General features: G+C 46.0%; 1 protein-coding gene across 5 annotated transcripts in view; it reads right to left on the bottom strand.

Annotated features, from left to right (window-relative positions):
- Positions 1-26105, bottom strand: part of NEDD4L (neural precursor cell expressed, developmentally down-regulated 4-like, E3 ubiquitin protein ligase) — a 135654-nt gene that overhangs the window by 83742 nt on the left and 25807 nt on the right. For 4 of the 5 annotated variants that reach the window (XM_021379789.1, XM_021379791.1, XM_021379792.1 and 1 more), the window contains one exon: positions 21800-21873. In XM_021379789.1, coding sequence (XP_021235464.1) covers positions 21800-21873 — 74 coding nt within the window. Of the gene's footprint in view, positions 1-1991; positions 2193-21799; positions 21874-26105 lie in introns of those variants that run through there. The other variant, XM_021379790.1, reaches the window with a different exon arrangement.

The following is a 26105-nucleotide window of genomic DNA, read 5'->3' as shown; positions in this document are numbered from 1 at the left end:
AATACTAACATCTTCAAACACGAAGGCAGAAAATGCATTTTTTCTTGAAAGCAGGTTGAAATTCCAGCCTTTCTAAGGTCATAATGGGCCCTCTATCTGGCTCCTGGTCAAAGTTCATCCCACTCCTTCTCCCAGTCACCGAGCCCCACCAAACCTACTTGTTCTCTCTCTCTTCAGTACCCAGCAATGGGAGGATATAACAAAATCCTTCCTGAGACACTTTGAGACTTGCCAGCAGAATCCTTCATATCCCTCTGCAGGAAGAAGGAAGCACGCAACACCCACCTGCCTGCAGCTGGCTGTGGCTGAAGCTCTAAAGCACCTCTGTTGTTGGCAGTGCAGCCACTGCCACATCTGGCTGCCACAAGACACACTTGGCCATGCGATAATGCAGGACAGACGCCCTACAACTGAACTAAACCTTGGCCACATCTCAAGGGAGGAGCATAAGCAGAATGCATTTGGAACAGCTGATGTCCTACGCAGTTGCACCACCGCTAGAGAGCTCTGTGCAGCATTCGCTGTGCTCGTCTCCTCCTTACATGGAACAATGGAACCAAACCAGTCTGCCACCTTCCAGGCATGACGGATAGAGGACAGGACAAACAAAACACACAGGTATGATGGGAGGGACACCAGCACAATTAGACCTGCAAGAACTCACCTGTCGGGTTCTGTTGTTGTTTTTCTTTTTACATACACACCTGTTTCCCCAGTCTGAAAAGAGGCTGATATTTATTCTCACCGGGACTTTGTGAAAAGCAGAAAATGCAAGCACTGGCACAAAAACATCGTGCCAGTTACTCAACAGAAAGCAAACTTAGTTCTTCATGTTATACCGAGATTTGTGCCTTGAAAGCAGCACATCCCAACCCATAAGATGTGCCTGCTGGGCAGACAGCACCAGCTCTGGATGTGGCTGAAGGCTGCCACGTGTTTCTCCAGAACTGCTCTTTTAACCTGGCAGGAGTGAAGGGGATATCATCTGAGAGAGCTTCCTTGAGATCAGGCTCAATATTTCAAAGCTTTGCCATATGAAACTTAAGTGCCAACAATCATGAACATCATCTGCTACAAACACCTTGAGACACACACGTTACAGGCGCAGAACTGGGTCCACAAAGGCACCAGAACGAGCTCAACCCACAGTAGCTCAGCATTTTGCATGAAGTCATTGGCTCTGAGAGGACACTCAGGTCAAATTTTTGTAGGCTGCAGTCCCTGCATTCTACTGTAAATACACTTTCATAGCCAATATACCTTCAAAAATAATTTACAAATTCAGATCAGTAAAATGCAATCTTCAAAGCTATTCTCCTCAGTGAGTCACCACAAAACTCAGGGAGCCAGGTGAGCAGCCTTCAGCCCCAACACCAATTGCTGATTGCACCTGGCAAGAGGAAGCTCCTGGAAAAAGGCTTTGTAGAATCATGTAAGCACACTTAGTGTGCATGCAAGCAGGACAGCAAGAAGTAATCTTAAAAGATCTCTACCTTTGGCATAGTGATTTTGAGATTCAAAGAGATGATAAAACAAAGTTCAAAATCCACATTATTAAATAAGGTTAGGAGATGAATGAAATACTTTTAGCAAAGTTACATGAAGAGTAGTAAAAACTGAATGTTATATAAAATTGTATCTTCTAGAGTTCCTATCGCTTTCACCCTAATAACCATTTTCTCCAATGAATTTTTCTGCTCCTGCTGCTGAAGTTGTGAGAAGTACAATGAGAACATACAGAAAATAACTACAGAAAATGCTCCCACGCGTATTATCTGTTCTTTTCTTTAGGATGAGCTTTTGGGGGGGCTCACCTTCCTGCACATACTACGTAACATGTATTAAGAGTCTTTCCTAAAAGAGAAATAAGGTAGATTTTGTTCTTGCAGTCATGCAGAAGGCTCTTGTACTGTGACTAAAGCAAAGCCAGAAGTGATACCTGCACTACAATAAAGGGAGGTTGATTTTTACAAAGAAGAGGAAATCCTTACCTTGCATTTCACCAAAAAGCCAAACTTGCAATCCACTGTGGGTAAGCAAAAATTTCACCTCTCTGTACTAAGTCCCAGAGCCATTTTACAGGCCTCCCATTCTCCTCTCAGTTTTTTAAAATTTATTTTCTTTTCCAAAGGAAGGCACACACCTCAGCTGGCACTACAAGGCGTTTAGCAGGGCTGCACTCAAAGAGCTGCCAGAGATAATGGTGACTCACATCACAGACAGCTGCAAAGAAGTGCCCGTGGGTGAAAAAAGGAGTTAAAAATCATACAGCAAGCTCCACCTACAGTGCCTCCACCTTCCTTGGATCTTTAAAATGCAGCATTCTAGTAATGAGTAACAAGATTTTGCTTTTTTCTGTACTGAAAAACTCCCAGAGCATGTAAGTTCACTTTTCTAAATGTTGTAATAAAAAAAAAATATGTATGCACCTTTTGACCTTATAACAAAGATGGAAGTGCAAACATACACTTTTTCCCCCATTTTCGTTGGGGCCATTTTTTGTGAATGTAAGCCAAAGGTAAGCAAATGTTCTAAAGGAGAATCTGCATACATCAGTCTCAATCTGAATTCCTCCTGGGCTGTTACACATCACCAAAATAACTCAGTAAGTTTAAAAACCCAGTAGAAAAAGCAAAACCACACGAATCATAGAATCATAGAATTAGCTAGGTTGGAAAAGACCTACAAGTTCATCCAGTCCAACCATCCACCTACCACCAATAACCCCACTAAACCATGTCTCTCAATGCTATATCTAAATGTTTCTTGAACACCTACAGGGACGGTGACTCAACCACCTCCCTGGGCAGCCCATTCCAGCACCTGATCACTCTTTCAGAAAAGTAGAATTTCCTGATGTCCAGCCTAAATCTCCCCTGGTGCAACTTGAGGCCATTCCCCCTCATCCTGTCACTAGTGACAAGAGAGAAGAGGCTGACCCCCAGCTCACTACAACCTCCCTTCAGGTAGTTATAGAGAGTGATAAGGTCTCCCCCGAGCCTCCTCTTCTCCAGACTGAACAACCCCAGCTCCCTCAGCTGCTCCTCATAAGCCCTGTGCTCCAGACCCCTCACAGCTTCGTCATCCTCCTCTGAACACGCTCCAGGGCCTCAATGTCTTTCTCGCAGTGAGGGGCCCAAAACTGGACACAGTACTCGAGGTGGGGCCTCACCAGGGCTGAGTACAGAGGGACGATGACTTCCCTACTCCTACTGGCAACACTATTTCTGATACAAGCCAGGATGCCATTGGCCTTCTTGGCCACCTGGGCACACTGCTGGCTCATGTTCAGCTGAGCATCGACCAACACCCCCAGGTCCATTTCTTCTACATAGTCTTCCAGCCACTCTACCCCAAGCGTTGCCTGGAGTTGTTGTGGCCAAAGTGCAGGACTTGGCACTTTGTCTTGTTGAACCTCATCCCACTGGCTTCAGCCCAGAGATCCAGCCTCTCCAGATCTCTCTGTAGGGCCTTGCCACCCCCAGGCAGATTGACACAAAAAAGAGTTCCCAGGAATTCCAGGCAGCACCTGCACCAATGGATGCTGCATGCTGTCTGCGTGGTGGAACAAGCTTAGCCAGCTTTGCACAAGCAGACCAAGCTGCAGAAGATTGCTATTTTGGTCAGGTCTTCTGCTGAGCAGAGCAAAGATTGGTGTGGGCACGACTGGCACCTCTTAGAACAATGAAGTCTTAAAATGTCCCTGAAACCACAAACATCACGCCACATGTGACAGTGATGCTCAGCCAGAGAAGGAACTGCAGGTGTGAACTCTCATCTCACGTAAACCCAAATGGAAACTGTCATCTCAGAAGGGAAAGCCTGGCCCTGCAGCAAGGCTGCTGACCTGAGAAACACATTATTTTCTTGCATGAATTCACTGGTGGAGATCACTGTGAAGATCAATCTGTCAGCAACCTCAGATGAAAAATCCAAAATTCACAGGTTCAACATAACAAAAGGAAACTCAGGACAGCCGGTTAATATGGGGTTTCCACTGAGCAATCAGGAGCTGGTTATCTTTTATCTACAAATATTCAATGAGCCTTTTTCTGCAACAAGTCACTGGGAAAGTAAGCAACAGCCTCACAGCAGAGAGGAAGGCAGGTGCTGAGGAAGGGCTCTTTTCAGCAATCCCATCCCTTTCCCATAAGAAGTCTTTGCCAGAACAAACAGGTCTCATTGGTTAACGCTTTTTTTCAGCACCATTCAAACCCAACACAATGTTTGGGAAACAGCATCATAGGTTAAAGACCACTAAGAAATAGGAGAGAAGAACACACCACTGGAAAGCACTTGCGCAGTGGCCGTAGCACAGCCTGAACCAGTGCAGCACACAGCTGCTGCCTGGTGGGCCTCACTGAGCTCTGGGACCTGGCTTCTTTCCTGCAGATGGAAACAGAGTGAAGCACTGACCTCTGGAGTGACAGAAGCTGGTGAGTTCCACTGAATTTCAAAAAGAGGCCTGCTAGTCTCTTTTATTATCACGTACATTTACAAATCCGTAGTTCTTATGGATTACAATGTCACATGAAGCAGCTAAATAAAAGACCAACTTATTCCCCCACCGAATATAATTTATCATTAGAAATTTAAATGAGGATTCCAAACAACACTTATTTCTACTGGGACACCTTCCAACACTGAGGGCTTAAAATGTGTCCCTGAAACCACAAACATCATGCAACAGGGAACACAGCAAGAGTGGCAGCTACCACACTTCGTTATCCTCCATGCAAACAAAACAAACCGCAGAGAAGGCAGCAGATAAAACACAACACCTCTGAAGCGATGCCACCAGAGATCCAGTAGCTGAAGATCCATAGCCTTCAGCTATTTCAGAAAAGCACACATCGTCACAGAACTCAGTGTCTCTAACCAGAAATGGATGTTTTAGCAATATCAACTTGAGTCATAAACAGTCACACAAACAGTTTTTACAGAATCAAGTCAAGCACTAAACGCAGGCAAAGTAAAGGAACCAACAGACCTTCCAGCAGCTTTACTCGTACCTGTGGCTCTTTGCACTGTCTCAGACACACCTGTACAGCTAACTGTGCCTGCTCCTTGTCACCTGCATCACCCTCCGGCACTCCCAGCAGTGAGCAGCATGCGTTGGTGCGTGTGGAATTCACACAGCAATGAGCAATGGGCTCACAGATCCGCCAGCCCTCAGACAGATCCAGGGCTCTCCCCTTCAGCCCACTCTCAGCTGACATCAGACACAGTTTTTGGCTAAGAAAAGAAAATAAGAGGTTGCAGAAGATACTCCTTTCCTTTCACAACATCATTCTCTATGTAAGATAGTACCCATGTACAGGGAGAGCATACACATCCTACACAGAGGATGTATGCGGAGATATAAGCTAAGAATTCACAAAATAAATGGCATTTCTATTATAGTTAAATTCTGAGGAAAGCAGCAAAGGTAAAACTTTCTTGCAATTTATGCCAGGTGCAGAACTTCTATACAAAAGCATCTCCATTGAGAGACTTGAACCATCGGCCCCTGCAACAGGAGGGAAACTTGGCAACAAGGGTTGAGTTTCATGAATTCAATTTCCCAGTGATTCCTGTGCCAACAACTGAATAAAAAATGCAGGTTACTTTATCTCCTCAGAGAAGGCAACTTGCCTCTGTCGCTTTCAGCGGGCAGCAGTCACTGCTGCCCCACAGGCTGAGCACTGACAAGCAGCCACCTTTGCCTTGCTGGGGCTGGCCAACCTCAGCCACATCTGTCACAAATATCAGAATGGCACATGCACTCATCAAGGCCACAAACTTTTATTGAAGCCATTTGTAGACAGAAGGCCAAAACTGTTCAATTTTTCAGTCAGGGCTGTTGTCTGCTTTGTTGGTGTTTTTTTTTCGTTCCTCTTCTCCTTGCAGATGCCTGTCTCACTCCATTATTTCTTCTTGAAAGACCTGAATTCATTATTTTCCTGCATCCATGACGACTCAAACAGCAGTGATCACCAGGGTCAGTGTGCTTTCTTGGCCACTGCCATCGTCTGGCACAACCAATGAACTGTGAAGCATGGGGCTGTACAAGGGCAAAAAAGCCTCCACCCCCATGAAGACACATCATGTGCTTACTGTCAAGAGACAAACCTTCATTACTTTCATCAAACCTTCATGGCTCTGGGCAGCCTGGTCTAGTGGTTGGCGACCCTGCACTCAGCAGAGGGGTTGAAACTCGACAACCTTTGAGGTCCTTTTCAGCCCAGGCCATTCTATGATTCTGTGATTACTCCTCTAAGCCCAGGCCTCCCAGCCTAAACTGCTGACCGCTGGAGCATCCGCTTCCCAAGGGTCCGGTCTCTCTGCCATGCAGGAGATGCACAATGCTTGAACAGAACTCACCCCTCATCTGAGGAAAGACGGCTTTTTCTCCTGGTGCAAACACAGCTACAAATTAAAGACAGCATTCATTTCCCATCTACAAGATAGATTCCAAGACTGCAGTTCAATTAATTTTCCTTTCAGACTGCAGTTCTATTAAACTGCTTTCGACATACAGAGTGGACAGCAACCTTAAGTTGCCAAAAGTTTCCAGAAACCAATATTCATGGGTGCCAGGGGAAATTACTTAATTAAAAAGGAATTACTACTAAACAATGGAGTACAACACTGACTGCTACGCCAGTGGAGTGAAGTACGGCCCAGGCAGCAGCACCCTGGGATGGCTGCCCCTTCCCTTGGCCCATGTCACTGCCCAGTCACGTTGGGAGAGGTGCCCCGACCACTGCTGCTGTTACCACACCCACACCATCTGTTTCTTCCAGCTGGAGCCTGGCACCATCTATTTCAACAAGAAGAGACATCTGTACAAAGCAGCACGGCCCTTCTCCCCCACCCCACCATAAGGATGCAGGTGGATGCCCGCAGCTGTGATGGCTGCACCTTTGTTGGCTGCGTGTGGCCACAGTTACCCCACCCCAGCCATGTGTTTTACCCATGCTCAGCCTCAATCTGGAGATGGAAAGATTAATTTCCTCGCAGCCTGTTCTCAGGCTCCAATTTCCATGGCATCGCAGTATTTCACAGGCACTAATCCCACCCTCCCCAATGCCCATGGAAACCGAGGGCTGGTATTTTTCCACACTGACAATTAACTAACCCAGACACTGAGAAGAAGGAGGGGAAAAAAAAAAAAACAACAAAAAAAACTAGTAATCTTCTGTGCTTCTCCTCTGGCCTTGGTGCTCAAAGGCCTTTTCCTCGCACTTTTCACTGCTCTGCCCCTTCTCCATCGCACCGCCCAGGCCCAGCGGCCACCTCAGCCCTCAGAGCTGGCGGTACCATCATGGCCACTCTCCACACAGCCCCTGCAGCCCTAGTGCCTGTGCATGGGCACCAAGGCATGCTCAAAATCCCATTTTTGAACACCACATAGCATCCCACAGCATTCTGTGATTATATTAATGCTGATTTGCAGATTGATCTAAGCACTTTCTGCACTCCGAGCTGCACAGACATGAACTACAGAGTGTGTCCATTCAGGCACTTGGCAGACAGCACTGTGAACCGACTCCAGACAGAGCTGCTTTCTGGTCCATCTGCCACCCACAGCTCTCTGCTGGTTAGAGAACTGGCTCAGCATGTGCCCAGGAAGACCGTGGCGCAGTCTCCAGCAAGAGCCGGCACACCTGGACCTGCAGCATCCGGGCAGCCAGCACTATGTACAGAAGGTTTTTCCATGTTCAGTCAGAAATTCCCATGTTTCAGTTCGTGCCCTCATCTCATCTCATCTCTGGGCATCACCAAGAACAGTCTGGCCCCATCATCTTCCTGACACCCAGATTCTCACACATAGCAATAAGATCCCCCAGAGCCCTCTCTTCCATGGGTAGTTCAGCTCCAGCTGCCCCAGTCCTTCCCCACATGAGATGCTCCAGGCCCTTCAGCATTCCTTCAGCCTTTCACTGGACTCTCTCCAGCTCTCTTGTGTACTGGAGGCACCAGAACTGGGCACAAGACTCCAGATGTGGCCTCCCCTGTGGGAGGACCACCTCCCTCGACCTGCTGGCAATGCTCCTCCTAACACACCCCAGGGGACCCACCGGCCTTCTAGGCCACCTGGGTGCACTGCTGGCTCATGCCAACCTGCTGGCCACCAGGACACCTGGGTCCTTCTCCGCAGGGCTCCTTTCCACCCACAGGTTGTCCCAGGCAGCTGTCACCACATCCCAGCATGGTCGGCTGGTGCAGTCACTCCTTTGACTTCTCCCAAGCCTGCTCCTGCCACAAGTGGTCCTAGTGACCCTGGGCAGAGCAAGCCACTTTCAGCAAGCCATGCACGAGCTGGAACAGCTCAGGGAGCAAATGCATATGGACGGCCAACAGGAGCAACAACCCTCACTGGAGGGAGGAACCTCTTCAGTTGGAATCACATCAGTGGCACTCAAAGTTCCCATTCTCCATAGCTGCATTAAGAAGGCAGTTATAGGATGAATAAACAAAACCCTGAAATGCACAATGCACTTTTATTAACAGAAACACACTCTACAAAAATACACTTAATGGCAGCGTTTTGCATGCAAGAGCTGGAGAAAAAACTAAATTGAACCAAGAAAACTGTTCCTTATTTTAGAGTTAAGAAATTTGCCATGAATCATCACAGAAGATTAAGTTCTTAGCTACAAAGATGGTTATTTGTCATAAGACTGCGTATATTGAGATAGATTTGAGAAGAGCTTATGTGTACAGAGCTTCGTGGTCACCTGTCAAAGCCCTGCAGCTACACCTGTAAAAGAGAAGGCAGCTGCTTTCAAATTAGGGAAAGAGACTGCAGAAGCGAATTACCAAAAAGAAACGTTTCATGAGCATCAATCAAAATTCACCAAGAGGGTGAGCTCAGCTTTGCTCCTGTGTGGTATTACTCACTGCTGCGTGAGGTTCTGATAAGTTTCACCACCACACTTTCCAACTGCAAGAAGGGCCCAGGGAAGACTGAAATGCAGGGCCAAGATAAGTAATTTCCCCCACACGACAGCTTCACAGCCTACAGTTCTCTGCTCAGTAAATAGACATCTCCTTGGGCATACAACTAATTGATACAATTAAGATCAATTAATCTCCTAAAATGATTCATTTTCCAATTCTGGTCACAGAATTCAACGTCATCTCACAAACACAGGACTCTTAAGCAATCCCAAACTAACTGGTCAAGAGACTAATCGATCCCAAATATAATGCTGGATCGCCACATACAATCAAAATCTGTATGCTGACAAATAAACCAACCCCGTTTTAGACTGACTGACAACAGATACTACGAATAAGTATCCCACACAATTTGAGACAGGTCTAAGGAAAGAACTCTGAGACCAATTTATAGATAGTGTGTATTTGATTTCTCAAGCCTAATTTAAGATAACCAAGATAGGTAGTGGTACCAAAAAATTAGTGAACTTTGAAGAAGGCAGACGAAATGTTTAGGTTTTCCCACTCCTCTACGTACTTTTATCAAACTGAAGGAAAAGGATGATTTTGTATGTTTTGAAATAAACTCTAAGGATGAGGTTGCTCAGTTTAAACAAAAATTACAACCCCCAGACTTCCTTGGAGAGGTCCACGATTAGAAACATTTAAACAACAGGAGCAGGCTCCCTCTCCACCAAAGAAACTGGATGCACAAGAGAAACACACAGCAGATAGAGAAAGTATTAATAATAGGATTATTTTCCATTATCCAACTAGAATCAGCTCTTGAAAACCAACCCTGGCCTTGGGTTTCTATTTCAAAACAGAAGTTTGGGGAAATACAGTTTTGACTGAAATCAAAACCCTGTCAAACAAAAGAAAGTTCTTAAAACCCTTCCCTATGCTGCAAGTAATGCATCAGCCTGTGCCCATTTCTTTGGTAATGCATTTAAGTACAGATAGCCGTTACATGCTACTAGAAGAGGCAGCAACACTTCATTACCATCAGTGGCTTAAAGAAATAAGTTTAATTGCATTATATTATTCATTGATCCATTTCCACATCAATTCATTCATTCATTTTTGACTGAAATAGAAGATCATATATACATATTTACGAAGACACAGTTCCAGAGCAGCACTTTTCGTATATCAGCTTCAAGGCTCTATAGACAGGAGGCCCAAAACCACAGTCCTGTTCATACCATTTGGAAAAGTAACAAACAGAACAGGAAAAGTCCAACTTCACCCCACTCCAGCCCCCAGGGTTCTCCACTCTTGCAACACAGCTGAAAATGTAGTGCTAACTTTCCTGATAGATATTACTGAATTAAATTCTAATTTATCTGTTTATGATAAAACAGCCCAATAATGTATTTACTTCTCAAAACAAGAACAGCATCTTGCTTTTATGTGACCCAGAAAGCAGTAATCTGATAAAGCAGCCAATTCTTAAAAACAAAACAAACATCCAAGCTAGTTTTATCATAGGTACAGCAGGAAAAGGCGAGGATACAGCATGCACTTCTGTGCTTTTGCCTCCCCCTCTCCTTAGGTTACACTACAAGGGCAACATGCAGGCACATGCTCACGCACTCTTTGTGGTTCTAATAAGTCTACTAAAAAAGGGAACTGAAAGCTCCGTCTGCTGTCCTGTCCTTAACATACCCGATGATGATTTCATAGTGAAGCCCTAAGAAAGACAGACGGACTGCTTCTTGGCAGCGCGTCCAAAATACAGCGCCTGGCTGAGAGAGAACATTGCTTCCCCCCCATCCCGGTACAGGAACACTATCTATAGAGTATGTAAAAACAAACAGTTGCCCTGGGGGGGGGGGGGAACCAAAAAATTAAGCTTTAAAGCAAGAAGGAGTGTCAGCTGAGCAGCCACACAAGCAACCACCGCTCACACTCGATGGCATTATGGTTGTTTGGGCTAAAGGCAGTCTATACCCGTACCTCATCCCAAGCAGCAAGCCCCATCCTCTGGGAGTTGTACACAAGGAGCAAGTGAGGAGCTGGCTGCATCCTGGCACCCAGCCACAGCCAGCAGCCTGGGGGCAGGAACGGAGCAGTGACCAGGTACAGTTCCCTAGTTAAACTTCCACCAAAAATCAATTAATAGGGCCAATCCACGATTCATTGCCTCCAACACGTGGAGGGAGGGAGCCTGGTGGAGGCTTTTCCTGTCTCAGGTAGCGCAGGCTGGCATGAAGTAATGATTTGCGTGCCACTATGTTCAGGAGCATTAAGATATTATTTAAAAACTCCTTCAAAGGTGGAGCTCACAAGCTGGCACAGGCCAAGATGCAGTTGCATCCTTACAAACATTAATGGGGATAAAGGAAATTTCTCTACAAAGTCATCCAGACTGAAATGTGTCTTCGGCAAATCTTACACCCACGCTAGGGTTTCCCATAATGGAAACACGCAGGGAAAACAACTCTGTTCTTTAACTTGCTGTCAGTGACAAAGACAAGGAGAATCTGCTGTATTTTAACACACAGCAGGTCAGCAAGATCCTGCAGGCTGCACAATGACTGACTGTGGAAAACACTGAGAAGCAGCAGAGCACCCTTGTACCCACAGACGTGGTCCTCCTGTCCTCACTGCTGCAGCCAGCTGATGCTCTGTACCTGCGAGCTACAGAGCAGCTTTATTCACATTCACTTTCAAACCAGTCACCTCCCTGAACCTCCCTGCAGGACACACGGTGCTGCCAGCCTTTAAAGAAATGGTTTACAAGTAGGCATGTGCAATAATTTAACTTTTATTTGAGTGTACATCGGTAGCCAATAGTCCCGTCAGACTGAGCAGCAATTCCTGCACTTGAAATGTAATGCTACTTCTGCTAATCAGTGTTAGCATCAAAAGGCTCTGCGGGGAAACATCTTCCACCCACCTCTGTGTGGAAACAGCCTAAGGTGCAGAACTGAGAGTGGAAAATAAGTCCTCTACCCCCCACCAATTATTAGTAAATAGCACAGCAATCCTTGCAGGGAAGCTCAGGCATGTTGACAAATAGTAACTACTGGTCAAGAAGCAAAGATCTGAGCTTACAGCATTTTATCTCGTTTGCGAGTTCTCTCGCAACTCCTTCCATGCACCAAGAGCCCACAGTAAGCTTAATAAAAGGGCGGTGAAAACACCTCACACAAAGGTGCTCAGCGAATCGAGGTGGAAGTTACTGGCTTACACACATCATCTCTCAAAGCTTACTGCTGAGGAACAACCACCCACTGACAACAAGTCTATGGAAAGGATCGCCATTCGCATTTCCTTTCATACATCTCCCTCAATATCATGTGTGAGGCACACACCACAGCGACTGCATCTGTACCTGCTCCAAGCTGCAACCATCTTCAGAGGCACTTGTAGAACGGAGTGGAAAATAACCACTTGAAAAGGTTCTTAAAAACGATGATTTACGTTCATTTTAACAAGCCTTCAAAAATTTGGATTAGTAATGTTGTTTTTATTGAACAGCTCCAATGTTCTTAATGAGTTCCTGTATCTATAGTTTGCTTCCCTCTAGCACACATTTCTACTGTAGATAGTGCTAAAATAGCCATATTTGTTTGCAGAGGAGCTTAATTTGCCACCTGCAAATGAAGAGTGTTCTAACATGGTTCACAACAGACTTGCCGCTTTTCCTTTACAACACAACAAAAATACGGCAGAATAAAACCTCTTTGCTTCCCTTAAGGGTTGCTCCTTTAGCACTCACTGCCCCAGCACTTCCCCAGGATACAAAGCTGGGTATCACAAGGAGCGGTGTGACCAAACACCATCACTTCTACTGGCAAAACCAAGTGCCAGTCCCCTTGAAAATGACCAGATTATCACCGTTTAATCGCATCAACAGGCATTGCTCACCAGCAGCTGTGTTTTTGAAGTTGTTATCGCTAGCACTGAACATACACACTGACCTGGTTGCTCCAGTTCACTGGCAGCACTGAAGCTTTAGGAAAAACGCTTCTGGCAACTTCCTCATTTTTGACACAGTCACACTGGTCAGCCATCGGTCACTCAGATCTATTCCACTTAATGATTTCATGTAATGAGTACTAGAGGTAGAGAAAGCAGAAGCTCTCCCTCAAATACTTAAGACCAAAAGGGTTTTTCTTTAGGGGATTTTTTCCATTTTTCTCTTTTAAGATCAGTTTTAGGTGAACTGGGAGGCCGTAACAGATACCAGGCAGGTGGAAAAAAACCAAACACAACAGAACGGCTGAATACAGGCACTCGCTTCAACAATAAATGAAAAAGAAATTAAATGTGAATATGTGTTTGCAATTTCTCCAACCACAAACTAATGTGCCTAGCAATTATACAACGGAAATTATTTACACTACGGCATTATACCATATCCTCAAGCAAGCAGTATTGGCCTAGAATACAACAGCTAGTGAAATATACCCTCAGTGCATCCTGACAGACACGATACATAGAAGGGGATAAAACACTTCTGACTGAAAACACTGCAGACTGGAAGTCCCTTCTCTGCTAAGATCCTCCCAGTAGAGGTTAGAGGTAAAACTGAGGACATTCTCTGGTGCCCTCTGCTGCCAGCTACCAAAACGACAACAAAAAAAACACCAAAAACACACCAAAAACACACAAAAAAACCCACCAACCATGCCAGCGTGCTCCTGCATGCCTCACTCCATCCCCACGCGGGGACCCAACCACAACCAAGCCGCAGCAGAGGCCTGCAGGAGCCTCACCACATGCTGCAAACCCACTGCCCCAATCCCAGAAACACACTTATGGGCTGGGGTCTCTCACTGGGGATCCCCAAAGCTGCCAGGCATGGGGCTGGGCGCAGTGCTGGGTGGCCCTGCTGGGGCAGGGGGCACACAGGGACCCCCAGGGCCCTGCCCACCCAGCCAGGCTGCGGTTCTACCAGCATGGCCCTGCAGCTGTTATTTAACCACGCTCAACCTGACGCATGGAGATGGGCACAGTGCTGATGCAGCATGAACTCGCTTTGCTGTCCGAATGCACTTCCCACTGCTCTCCTTCACACGCTGGGTCCCTGTTCATTTTGTCTCACTAACAGGTATGACTGCTGCACTGAAGTGTAATGCTGGTGTACACGTCCTGTCCGGTTCAGTGATTCAACAAGAATGTCAGCATGCTGATTGTCCAGCAGGGACAGCTGGTAATCTGGTGGGGAATGGATCGACATTCAGAATTAAAAAGTATGGGAAGAATCATTCTGTACCCATATAGCCAGGCAAGCTTGGGACTGGGTGGGACTGACTGACAACCTCCCCAAACCATCAGTACTGACGGACCAGAACGCTTCAGGATGGGCTCATACTTTAGACAAGCTGATATTTTTAAAGCTCTGTAGTTCAGTTAAAAAGAAATCTAAAAAAATGGAAAAGAACTGCATAAAGCTGCATGTTTTGACACCAACGTTCAAAAATATCACATTTTTTAAATTTTAACTGGAGCTAAATAGTGTCAGCTTTGAAGAGTTTTATAATAAACACTTCACGATACTTTAAGCATAAAACACGGGGCACCTTTCCCCCAAAACTGTAAATATTAAGAGTTTTTAGACTCCTCTCTGTAGACACAAACTCTTTTCTTCACAAGAGAAACAAAACCCTTTGTCAAGTTCTACTCAAGCTTTTCATTGTGGCACAATCAAATCATGAAATTTAAATTACTACGCACATAGGCAAACAAACTCTGAACCTGAATCCTTCTTTTGGGCTTACACCACCTCCTAAGGCAGAACATAAAGATGACTCAGCCCAATTCTTCGCATTTTAGCCTGCTTTTCACAGTATTTCAATGAATTTAATAATTTTCCTCTTCTCTAGCAGTTTATTAGAGCTCTGCTTAGCATCTGGAGTGCTGTTCCTGCTTTCAAGAGATGGCAGGCAGCAGCCTCAGACTATCAGCTTCTCAGATGTCATCTCTGAACATCCACCTACACAGCCTCCACGAATAAGAATTCTGTACAGTTTTGTTTAGGGGAAAAAAGAAGTGACCAGATCCAATTTCAGTTAACCACTGAACGTGCTGCCTTCCTCCAGGATAGCCGCACCACGTAGTGCTTTGCCATCAGCCTCAGAACCAACTTCTGAGTTTTTCATCCTTTGGAATGCAAAGGAGCGAGTTGGTCCAGATTTGGCGGGGCTCTCTGCCGGTTTCGTTCCATTCCCTCCACTCTGTAAATATCACCTTCGTTTCCACTGCACTACAAACTCTTGCAGTTTGTCATTGGTATCGAGCTGTCATTTAGAATGCATTGCCCACAAACTGTTCCCCGCTCCCAGCCCCATAGAGTTCTTCAACAGCCAGAGTGATTCAACATTCAGCGGTGCTGAATCACTCATCATTAAGAGAAGTAAAGACGGTGGTGACAGGAACTCAGCAGTTTCACCCCAGTGCCTGACGGAGCACTCATGTGAGTTTGCAACACTGAGACAGCCTTATTTGATGCTTATTCTTGCTGAAGTACCATAGCACATGAAGATGCTGCAGTGAAACCCAACCTGAATTGCCCAGTGACCCACTGAAACTTAGAAAGTGAGAAAAATAAACAGCTGCATTGTACACAGAGCAATGGTACGGAATGAGCATCCTGCTCGGTGAGCAAGACTTCCCTTGATCAGTGGCACTGCACAAACTCCACTGCAAGATTCGCATCGCCCTGAAAATCGCATTTCTCAGTGCATTAAACTAGCAGAAAAGTGGTTCTCTGTACTCGAAAAGCGTTTTGTTAAGCCCTCTACCAAATGTAACAGCTCGGGTTCTACCTATTCTTACATCACACCGTTTTAAAGGAAATCAAGATCCCGGTAACGCTTCCTATCCAGCCGCTCCTCGAAGCAGACACCAGGGGGAGCGCCGCTGAGCGCCGGGGCACAGCCCGGGCAGCGCTGCACGACAGGGCAACGAGGAGCCGGGCTGGCACCAGCCAGCTTAGTTAACGAAAACTTGGGTTAATTCCTGAGGGCAACTCACTGCAGCTGATCTGTCGGTCTCCTCTGGTAGAAGAGAAAGACAGGCAAAGCAGGCTCCATTTAATGTTCAACCCAACAGAGCGCGCGTGTTGGGTCTTCCAGGGGTGAAGCTCTTCCAGGAGCTAACGCAGCGTACAGCATGGCTCCAGCTGAACTGGAATTAGTGACACTGGGCATGACAGAATAGGTGGAAGGAAAAACCTGCTGTCTTTGTCATGTACAAGGCACAAGCGCAGGTGTGGGCTCCGCTTCCACTGCCAATCTGCAGTAACAGATGAGGCACGAACTGAAGAATTCAGCCTGGTTTCAAGCAACCTTCCTCCCAGCAGGACCACACTGTGGCTTAAAGAGCCACCAGAAGCCTGGAGCCCAACCGACCCAGCACTAACACGGCTGGGAGACATCACTGCCTTCAGACACAGGAGATGGGAAAGGAGGGCAGGCCCGCACCTGGCCTGTGCCTTGCAGACAGGAGCAGGTACAAAGCACGGAGCCAGAGGGATCCTCAACCAGCTACTGCTGTGCTGCTGGAAGCATGGCTTCCTGCTAGTCAACAGCATTCTGCATTTTATCAGAGAAGCACTTCACCTTTCTCCACTTCCCGACAGCCGCGTTTCTCACTTACCTCATGATTTAGAAGGCAGCAGCAACTAATGAATTCAAATAGACCCTCTTACACAACGCTTTTGCTTCCCAAAGCTGTTAGTTTGATAGGAGTACCTGCCAGTGTCCTATTGCACGCAACCAGTAATCATCAGAAGACATTTTCTTCTCATTTATACACATGCATTCACTGTATTACTTGTGAAAGCATTTGTGTGTCTATGCAGAAACTGCATTTACAAAGCGTGCCAGGACTGCGCCGAATAACCCATCATCCAGCCCAGTGCTGTATTTTTTTTACTTATTTTGGAGTGGATGAATTCCAATCTTAAAAAGTTACTGAAGATACACAGTACTCTGTGATACAGTAATTTATCTTTTTTTTTTTTTTTTTTCCGTGTGGTTTAAAAATACTGCAAAAGGGTAATTTATGAGTACATCAGGCAGAGCTCTGCTGATGGCAGGTTGTGGCAGATCTATTCTGCCAGTCAATACAAAACTATTCGCTCAACACAGCAGCACCAGGGCTGGCCTCTGGGCATTCTAGGAGTCCATAAACCTATGTTACAAGCTGAAAAGGACCACCTCATTGCCCATAATTAATGGTATTCCTTTCCCACAGTTTTGGGACAAAACAAATCAAAACCCCAGCCCACAATGGAAGTACCTCCAAGAAAAGTAATGTACTCATCCACTGCAGCAGGATGCTCAGCGAATGAGTCCAAATCACGAGACAAGAGCTTCCACCCAGAGTTCAGCAGTACGTGAGTACATATAGGATTCAGGAGAGGAAATGGCCTTTTGTTCTGCACAACTCTCCATGCTGTAACTGCATTTATGTGCAGCGACTCACAGAGAGCAGCCTCAGTCATGACAACACTCATGGCATCCTTGTAGAGTGCAAGTAAAAAGAAGACAATAATTTGTTTGGTATGTCCTGTAATTAATCTTAATTATGTTATAATCTGTATTACTTAATTGCACACAAGAATACAGATACTAGCTGAATTAAGATTTAAGAACATTTGAGAAGTTTAGAGAGCGAATTAAGAATAAATGTAAAACAATGTTTATATTGTAATACAGTATATGTCAGGCAGTAAATCTTTGTGCCAATGGACCAAAGAACAGTGCAGTGTAGCATTTCTCTGAGTTAAGCATGCAAGACATGCTAAATCCTCAAAATGCCAGTTTGCAATTGCTGTAGTCCTTGACACGCCGTGATGGCCATGTCTGGCAGGGTTGCAGGGCAGAACACAAGGTGGGTTGTACACTGAACCACCTCCACCCACACCAACCACCAGTGCCATCGGAGCAACCCCAGCTGCAGAGGGAGCTCACCACACTGAACCCTCACCTCGGGGTACTCACAGCTGCTACTGCGTCCAGCGGTACACCACATCCTGAATGAACTGTGAGCTCGTTCTACCAACTTCTGAACTCTCGTAAACCATTATTTACTACAGAAATGATTTCATAAGCCAAGAAGAGCCTCAAAGAAGAAAAACCAGAAGTACCTGGCTCTTTACTGTTGCTGCCTTCAGAAGAAGGCTATTGGTTTCGCCAGTGCTCTACGCTGTAGATGTAACTGGGCAAGAAACAGCCTTCGTACCCTGCGAGGCTGCAGCTGCTGTTCTCTTATGGTACAGCTGGTTAACAACTGCAGGGAAAGGCTGCTTGCCTCACTTTCAGGTGGGACAGAGCTGTTTTTCTTCACAGTGTCTGGTATGATGCTATGTTTTGATTTCAGGAGAAAGACACTGCTGATAACACACCGATGTTTTAGTTGTGGCTGAGCAGTGCTGTGTGGAGCCAAGGCTGTTTCAGTCTTCCCAGCTACTCCTACTGTCCTGCCAGCAAGGAGGGCACAAGGGGACAGAAGCAAGACAGCTAATCTAGAATGGCCAAAGGGATATTCCATACCACACAGTGTCATGCAGAAGGGGAGTCTGCGAAGTGGGGGGAGGGGGCTCATCAGAACACAACACACAGTGCATGGCCTGGAGCTCATCTTCATAGCTGGGTGATACCTTGCCATCCTGCTCCAGTGCTCAGTGCTGTGTGACACAGCCTCTGAGGGGTCACTGGCTGCTGGGCTCGACCTGTGCTGTCCCAAAAGTGATGTTAGGGTTAGTTTATCACTTGGCGCAGTCACTAGGCCCTCTGTCCCAAAAAGAACATTGCAAAGATAGGAATTTGTTCTTAAAGCTTGCTATCATACATGGAAAGAGACCAAAAAACCCAAAGCCATGTTTATCAATAACTCAGGATGTGCCCATAGACAGAGCAACATGCAGAAATCCTCGTGTTTCGTACCGGGGTATATCACAACAGCAGCACACATGGGAGTTGAAGGCGTCAGCCTGCTGCACTGCTGCATCTTTCAGCACTGACAACTTCCCTTTGAGACAGCAGTGACAGCACAGCCCTGTAAGTCAGCCCTGTCCCAGTCTGCAGCTGGATGCATTGCAGGGCATTTTCCTCCATCCTCTAGGGTTTTGCTTTTCCCAGTGCAAGGCCCATTTACCCTCACCATGTCCCTCAGTTATTTCACCCTGTCTGAGCCCACTAACAGCAGTCCCAGCGATCCAGCAGGATCGTGCTCACCACGTCAGGTTACTTCCTTCCACCTCAGAGACCTGCGGCTGTGTGCTGAAAGCCACACCACCACCAAGCTCCTTCAAGCTGACGTCTGTTGCTCATAACAATTATTTACGGGGAACAACAGCATATGGGTGTTGACGTCTGCACCAGCAGAAGGAAGCACACGGAGAGAGAGCACTGGTTGTGGCTATTTCTTAGGGATCCTGAACACACTCCTACACAGGGAAGAACCGTTTAGCACAGTTTGCCTGTCAGCTTCCTGCACCCTCTTACTCAGTTCAGACACTGCGTACCCTTCTGCTGCTCCCCACCACGAGAAGTTAACCACACTCTCCTCACTTCCTCCCAAACCTGGGACGGGATTGGTTCTGCACCACACACTCCTGGCACCGGCGCTGGGACGACGTTCAAGCTCACACTAAAGATGCAATCAGCATGAAACTTTAATATCTCTGCAAGGTAAGCAAGGCTATTAAGGCGAACAGAAAAATCAAATGGAAACTTCAGCCAAACAGGAAAGTGTTCTGAAAGCCTTCCAGCGCAGCAATACAGGCATCGCACTAAGTTTGTAGTTACAGTGCTGTTATTTTCACTTCTACAAAATAACTGCTTGGAGTTAAAAACATTCTCAGCTTCTGTTTTTAACTTTCAGTTTTGTGAAGTCCTGCTGGCTTGAGACCCAGGGCCCGGTCAACAGAACTCCAAGCAAATTTCACACACTTACAAAGTTTTTCATTTTGAAAGGTTTGTTTTTTCCCCCGTTTACAAATACCTGTGCAAATTTTAGTTCTCTTGAATACGACACCCTAAATATTCACAAAAGTTCTAGGAGGAGACGACACAATGACAGGGACTCAGCTGTAAAGTTTCCACGTGTGTCCTTCAGTGAATCCAATGACCACTGAAGAGATTCCCACTTCTCTCAGATTACCTCTGTGGATTTGCCACAACACTTCAGTGTTGGTGTAAAGTTCCCTTTCGTGAGCTGACTGGTTATTCCAGCCACTAGCTTTGCTTTCTTCCAAAGAAGCAATGAAATTTAAAGCTCTGGAAACAATGCAGAAAAGTTCCAGCCAATTAAATATATTAAGTTAATAAAAAATCTGCAGTAGTAAAGTGTAGGTCAACCCAGCACACTGCTAGCAGCATTCCTGCTGCGGTGCGACCCAGCACGCCGCTAAGAGAAGTGCTTTGGGTCTGCTCTGCAAACACACGTTCTGAGGACAGCTACACGTCCGCCAGTGCTTTGCTTGTGGTTGGAACATAAAGCAGCACATTTAGGAGAATAAAATTAAAAAAAAAAAAAAAAAAAAAAGACTAAGTTTTGCTTTAGCATATTCTGCACACACCTACCGAAGGAAAATTTGATGTAAATTTCACCAAAAAAAATTACATTTGATTTAGCTTTTAATTGCTGCTTACGTGCGGTTTCAAGCTAGATATGCTAGCTAATGAACAATCTGTAAGCATTATTCAAGAAGTACAGGAGAATCCACAGGGAGGCTTGTGTATACGTTCAGAAATTAGAGTAATTTCAGTAAGAGCTAAATTGGATACCGCTGGTTTCAAACTGATTAAAAACGTTTGTCAATAGATTGTAAGAGTCCACAGTAATGAGCTCCCCTGCAGCTGGGCTTGAGACAGCAAGACTGCCAAAAACCGCAATTAACCTGCAGAAAAAAATACAATGTTTTCTGGCCACTTCTGGCTTCAGAACCAACCTCTCTCAATCACTCTCTGATTCAGCTCTCAAAACCTTTATGTGCACAACAAGCCTAGACTGGGAAAAAACCTATTCCTAAATCTATGACTAATTATTTCAAAACAGAAGAGTTGAAAACACAAAGCGATCATATCTGCACCTTTAAAGGGTAGATTGAAAACCCATTTTTCTTGTTTGACAACTGTTATTTTGGCCTAAAGTCACCACTTCAGTCTGTTTGCTCAATATTTTAGTATACAAATGAACAAGAAGCAATCACAGGAAGACTGCCTTATGCACACCAAAAACTTAATCCTGCCCCTCTAGTGCCCAGTCCAGAGCTCAGGTCGATTTAAGACAACTGGAAATAAAGCCCAGACTCATCACAGCCTAACAGAAAAGCCCCAGCTCCACAGAGATCTCTTTGAACTCTCTCCCACATCAGCACTTGGCAGGAGCCTTCCCAAAGGCATAGGCTGATCAGGAGGAAACTCTCTCATTGCCTTGCTCCTTTCAGAGGCACCATCCTTAAGCACTGCAGCAGCAGCACCTGGACGTGTCTAAGGGTCCAAGAAAACTCACAGTGTCTGTCCAGTCACTTAGCACCAGAGTCCTGAAAACCAGTGGGGAAAGCAGAGCTTTCTCCTAGTCAGATAGAGGGAGTGCTGGCCTTCATCCTTTTCTGCATTACGGGAGCAGGCTGCTGGGAGTAATGTAAATACTGCAAACACTGCTCAAGTGTGAATCCTCGCAGAACCAAGGAACTAAGCTGGTGGCTTCCAGGGGCAGAAGGGGTTGTGAGTGGTCAACCACGGCTGTGACTAACTGCTGTCCTGCCAGCACACACTGCGTAACTTCCACCGGTTGTGAGCAAGCCACGGGAGCACTCATCCTACTTCTTAGGAACAATCAGATAAAAAGTTTCCTTGCTCTGCTAAGTTTATTCAAAAGCATAAAATACTCCATGCAGAACACTCACCTGGCTCCGAAGATGTCTTTTTTCGCCAGATCAATGCCAGACACCACTTTCACCCTGAGGACACGAGACTCCTCCTGGTAATAAAAGAGAAAACAGGTTTAATACTTATCCTCCTATCGATTGTGAAGATCACCAGTTCACAGCAGGTTACCCCGTGAATGAACTCACAGCCTTTAGATAACAGAAGTCTTTGTCAGGTGGAAAAAACCCTCCCAGAAAGAGACGCACACTGTATCTGCCCAAGAACAGCAAACACGAAGAGCTTCCAGCTGCAGCAGGAGTTGAGAAAATAATAGTAGATACTAGTACTAACTCAACAGCAATAACAGGGTAACAATATTAAAACCCAACAAAAGCACTGCTTATCAAAGCACCTTTATTTCAAATCCTAAGCGATCCCTATTCCAAATCTGAAGTGATCAGTTCTCCACATTCATTCATTCTGCTCAGACTCTCCATTTGTCTCTTTAAACGCGAGGGAAAATATTTGTAAGCTTTTTGCCCAACCATGCGAATAAACCCCGCTGGAAGAGAGAAGTCTAGGGTTTAAAAACAACATACAAGAAAGATCCTCAAAATGCAATGGTCTAAACCCGTCCCACCTCCTCGGTAACACAGAGTTCAAAAACTGCCTTCAGCAACAACTGGTGGGTTCGGCAGACGCACGCTGCCCGCTGCATTGCCAACAGACATGGAGGTATTCCAATGGGCACGGCCTCAGTTGGTGCCCTTGTGATGCTCAGCTCCTGAGGAGCACTGACATCACCAGTACTCTCCTTCTCCCTGTTCGATCTGTTTATTTTTGTTACCCGGAGGCCACCGAAATTCAATCTGGAAGGGGTTCTATAGAAACAGGTTCTGCAGTCGCCCATATCAGTTACGCTTTTTTCTCCTGATAAGCGCACCAGAACTGCGAGACACGGGATTCAGTTACAGTAATTTGAGACTCCGTTCCTTGAAGGCCGTTTGGGAAACAATAATGCTTCCCCACAGGTTCCCCCTGGCACGAGCACACTACACCTGCCCTGTTTGCTTTGGAGAGCCAATGGCACCTGTGGGCCCTGCTGATATGCTGGTGATCTTCGGAAGGTCGGAGATCCCCGAAGCACCCAAAGGAGCCAGCGTCTCACTGGGCAGGTAAGCAAGGCAGTGGAGTTACAGTAGTGGATATTGAATTGAATGCACTTTTTCATGTTTTCAAGTGTTTTCTCCTTCAATCTGTTGATTTCAGTACTTATCTTTGGATTACAGAACGTACTTGACCATGAAGAGCACTTTTAATAGACAACAGGCAATGGGCTTGCAAACTGGGATGAACAAAAATACTTTGTTAAGAGGAGGAAAGTTAGAAAAGCTGTCAGAGCCACAGACAGTTCTGACATGGAGAAACAAAGGATAAGGAGCCATAATAGTAATTGAAGAGGGAGCAACAGAAGGGTTTCTAACAGTAACTACATCACAAACGCTCCTCACACTTCCTCCATAACATCACCTTTACTGCAGTGCACCTACTTCTGCACTAACACTGCCCCAGTGCATTACCTGAACAAAAAGAAAACCATTGCATCAGGAGGAAGGCCAAACACTGGAGGACCTTTGCTGCAGGTTCTGTGAGACACAGCAGGAGACAATCCAAACATTTTCTTTAAACAGTACCTGAAGTCACACTTCATCCCTTAAACAAAACACAGTGGAAGACACAACCCTGTTCCCTCTCTGCATACACGCTCTCTCTCTGTAACACTCCATTTCACTAAGCAGGAAAAATCTTTTTGCAAATTCAAATTTCCATATGCGTGAGATAAACGTAGCACTTTAATTATATTAAAAACATCTCCACTAGTAACAAAGCCTCATCTACCTACACTCAAAGTCTTCCCTTCAGTCAGCAAGGTATCTTCATCAGTCCCACTGCGTGCAACGAGCAAAGCACATGAAAGGCAGAAATTTTCTTCTTGTGCCCCTTTTTCTTCTCTTATCCCCAGTACGCTGTGTCTTGTAGAGGAAGGAGTTAAACACGCACAGCAATAGAGCATGTCCATAACAATCAGATATAGGATTACTCGGCTAGGCACAGTGGGAGACCTGGGACCGATCACACCTGACACGGGTTTCTGCTCACCCTCCTCTGGAAGGCTCTACAAGAAAAACAAATTTTCTCTCTTGGTTTGCTTTCCTGAACACCCAGGGGACCGCAGGACATCATCGCTGAACACGGGAAATTTCTGAGACGGAAGGTGCAGGATGCAAACCCCGAAGACAGGGCTCCCTTCTCAGCTTGGAGTCGGGGGTAATCTTTAGCTAAGGAGCACTCGGGCTCGCTGCTGCTGCGTGAGCACTGTTTACGCACACACAGATTTCAGCGGGAGGTGCTGACTCTCACAGCTCTCCCTCCAGTTCATTCCCACCCAGGCATTTCTGCACTGAGGTCAGTGTGTGGAAACAGCGCAGCCCACAAGCAGCGCCTCCAACTACCTACATCACCTGACAATATTCAGCATACTCTGAAAATGCTGACCTGCCTTTTATTTTTAATCCAAATATCGACATTTCCAGGGAAGTTGTCATGTAGAAGCACAGAAAATGTCTCAGCTGAGTTACATGTCATCCGAATTCGACCTCCAGTTTAAATAATACTTAAACAGCTCAAAGTGCTCATGTATAGGCACACGGGTACGCAGCCTGATATGCCCTGCAAAGGCCGGTCTACGTCTAGTATGCAGAAAAAATCATTGATCATTAAGGATGGAAAAGACTCCAAGATCCCCAAGCCCAACTCCAACCCATCCCACCATGCCCACTGACTATATCCCTGCACACAACTATAGAATCATTAAGGTTAGAGGACACCTCTACGATCCCCAAGTCCAACCCCAGCTTACCCCCACCATGCCCACTGACCACATTCCCAAGTGCCACAACTCCATGGTTCTTGAACACTTCCAGGGACAGGGACTCTTCCACTTCCCTGGGCAGTCCATGCCAGTGCATCACCATTCCTGGGAGAAGAAATTGTTCCTAACATCCAACCTGAACCTTTCCTGTTGCAACTTGAGGCCATTACCTCCCATCCTAAAGAACCCAGCACAGAAAGGGACAAGGGATAAGGAGAAGAAATACCTTCTGGGAGCCATGGCTCTTGCTGGATTATATGCATGAGAGCGCAGGTGGATATGTGGAGGAAAACACAGTTCGGGTCCTGGTTTCAAACTGAGTAAATGAACAAGGCCACGCAGAGTGGGTAAAAAGAGCTGATCTGAGAAGAGGGATCTACATTCAAAAGCTTGTCTACTTTTTCCAACTACAACCACAATGAGTGTAACAAAACATATCCCAGTGTATAATAAAACACATTGATCCTGCTCATAAACCTCAGCCTGCTGAGAACAATCAGCCTTCAGAAGAACTTCTGCATGAAGAGCATCGGCAGCCTTCAGCGTAAACGGATGGATGGAGAAGGCATGAAAATCACAGGAACTCAGGGATGATTTGGGGAAGGTCAGCAGTTTGTTACATGACATTACATACTACTCTCAAAGCATCTATACCAGAAAGCACTGAGTTTGAAAAACTAAGCAAAAAGATGTGATTTTCCACATAAAAATCATCCAGATTTCCCCCTGAACACTCAAAATTCTGGAATCTTGACCAAAGGAAGACATTTTTTTTCTGTCGCACATATAAAAGCCACTCGTTTAACTGGCCAGTGCTTATCTTAAAAGTGAAAGAGATGCTATGCCACAAGAGAATACTGTAATTGTAGGAGTTCTCTGTCGATAAGCAGCTTCAGGTCCCACATGCAGTGGTATGCCATGGAGCAGAAAGAAGACCTTCACTTGTCTGAACATCACCGATCTCAACCCAGTAGTAGAGTACTATTTACTGGCAGCAAAATACCTCAAATGAAAGAATTCTGTGAGCCATTCATCACCTCATACACTCCCATAGTGGTGTCCCCCAGCACAAGCTCCCACTTTTGGTGGCTCCAACGTCCCTGGGCCAGCAGGGACGGGATGTGGGGCCAGGCAATGTTCCACAAAAGCGCTATGGAAGCAGAATCTGGACCACACCACCCACAGAGCCATCTCGATTACTCATACAAGTCCAGATCTGGTGCTCTGGGAGCCCTTCACTCTGCTCTGTCAGCACAGCTCTGCTTGGAGACACCGGGAGCAGCCATGGCCACACTTGCAAGGTCACACAGAGGAACATGGGAACACCTGAACCCTGCACTGCCTGGCTCCCTAAGCCATGGGTGGAAGCTTTAACCTCTTGTTTTGCACTCAGTAACATATGGAGCACCCTT

This window comes from Numida meleagris, chromosome Z (assembly GCF_002078875.1).
Source record: "Numida meleagris isolate 19003 breed g44 Domestic line chromosome Z, NumMel1.0, whole genome shotgun sequence".
Lineage (NCBI taxonomy): Eukaryota > Metazoa > Chordata > Aves > Galliformes > Numididae > Numida > Numida meleagris.
This window is presented reverse-complemented; position numbering and strand designations above follow the sequence as displayed.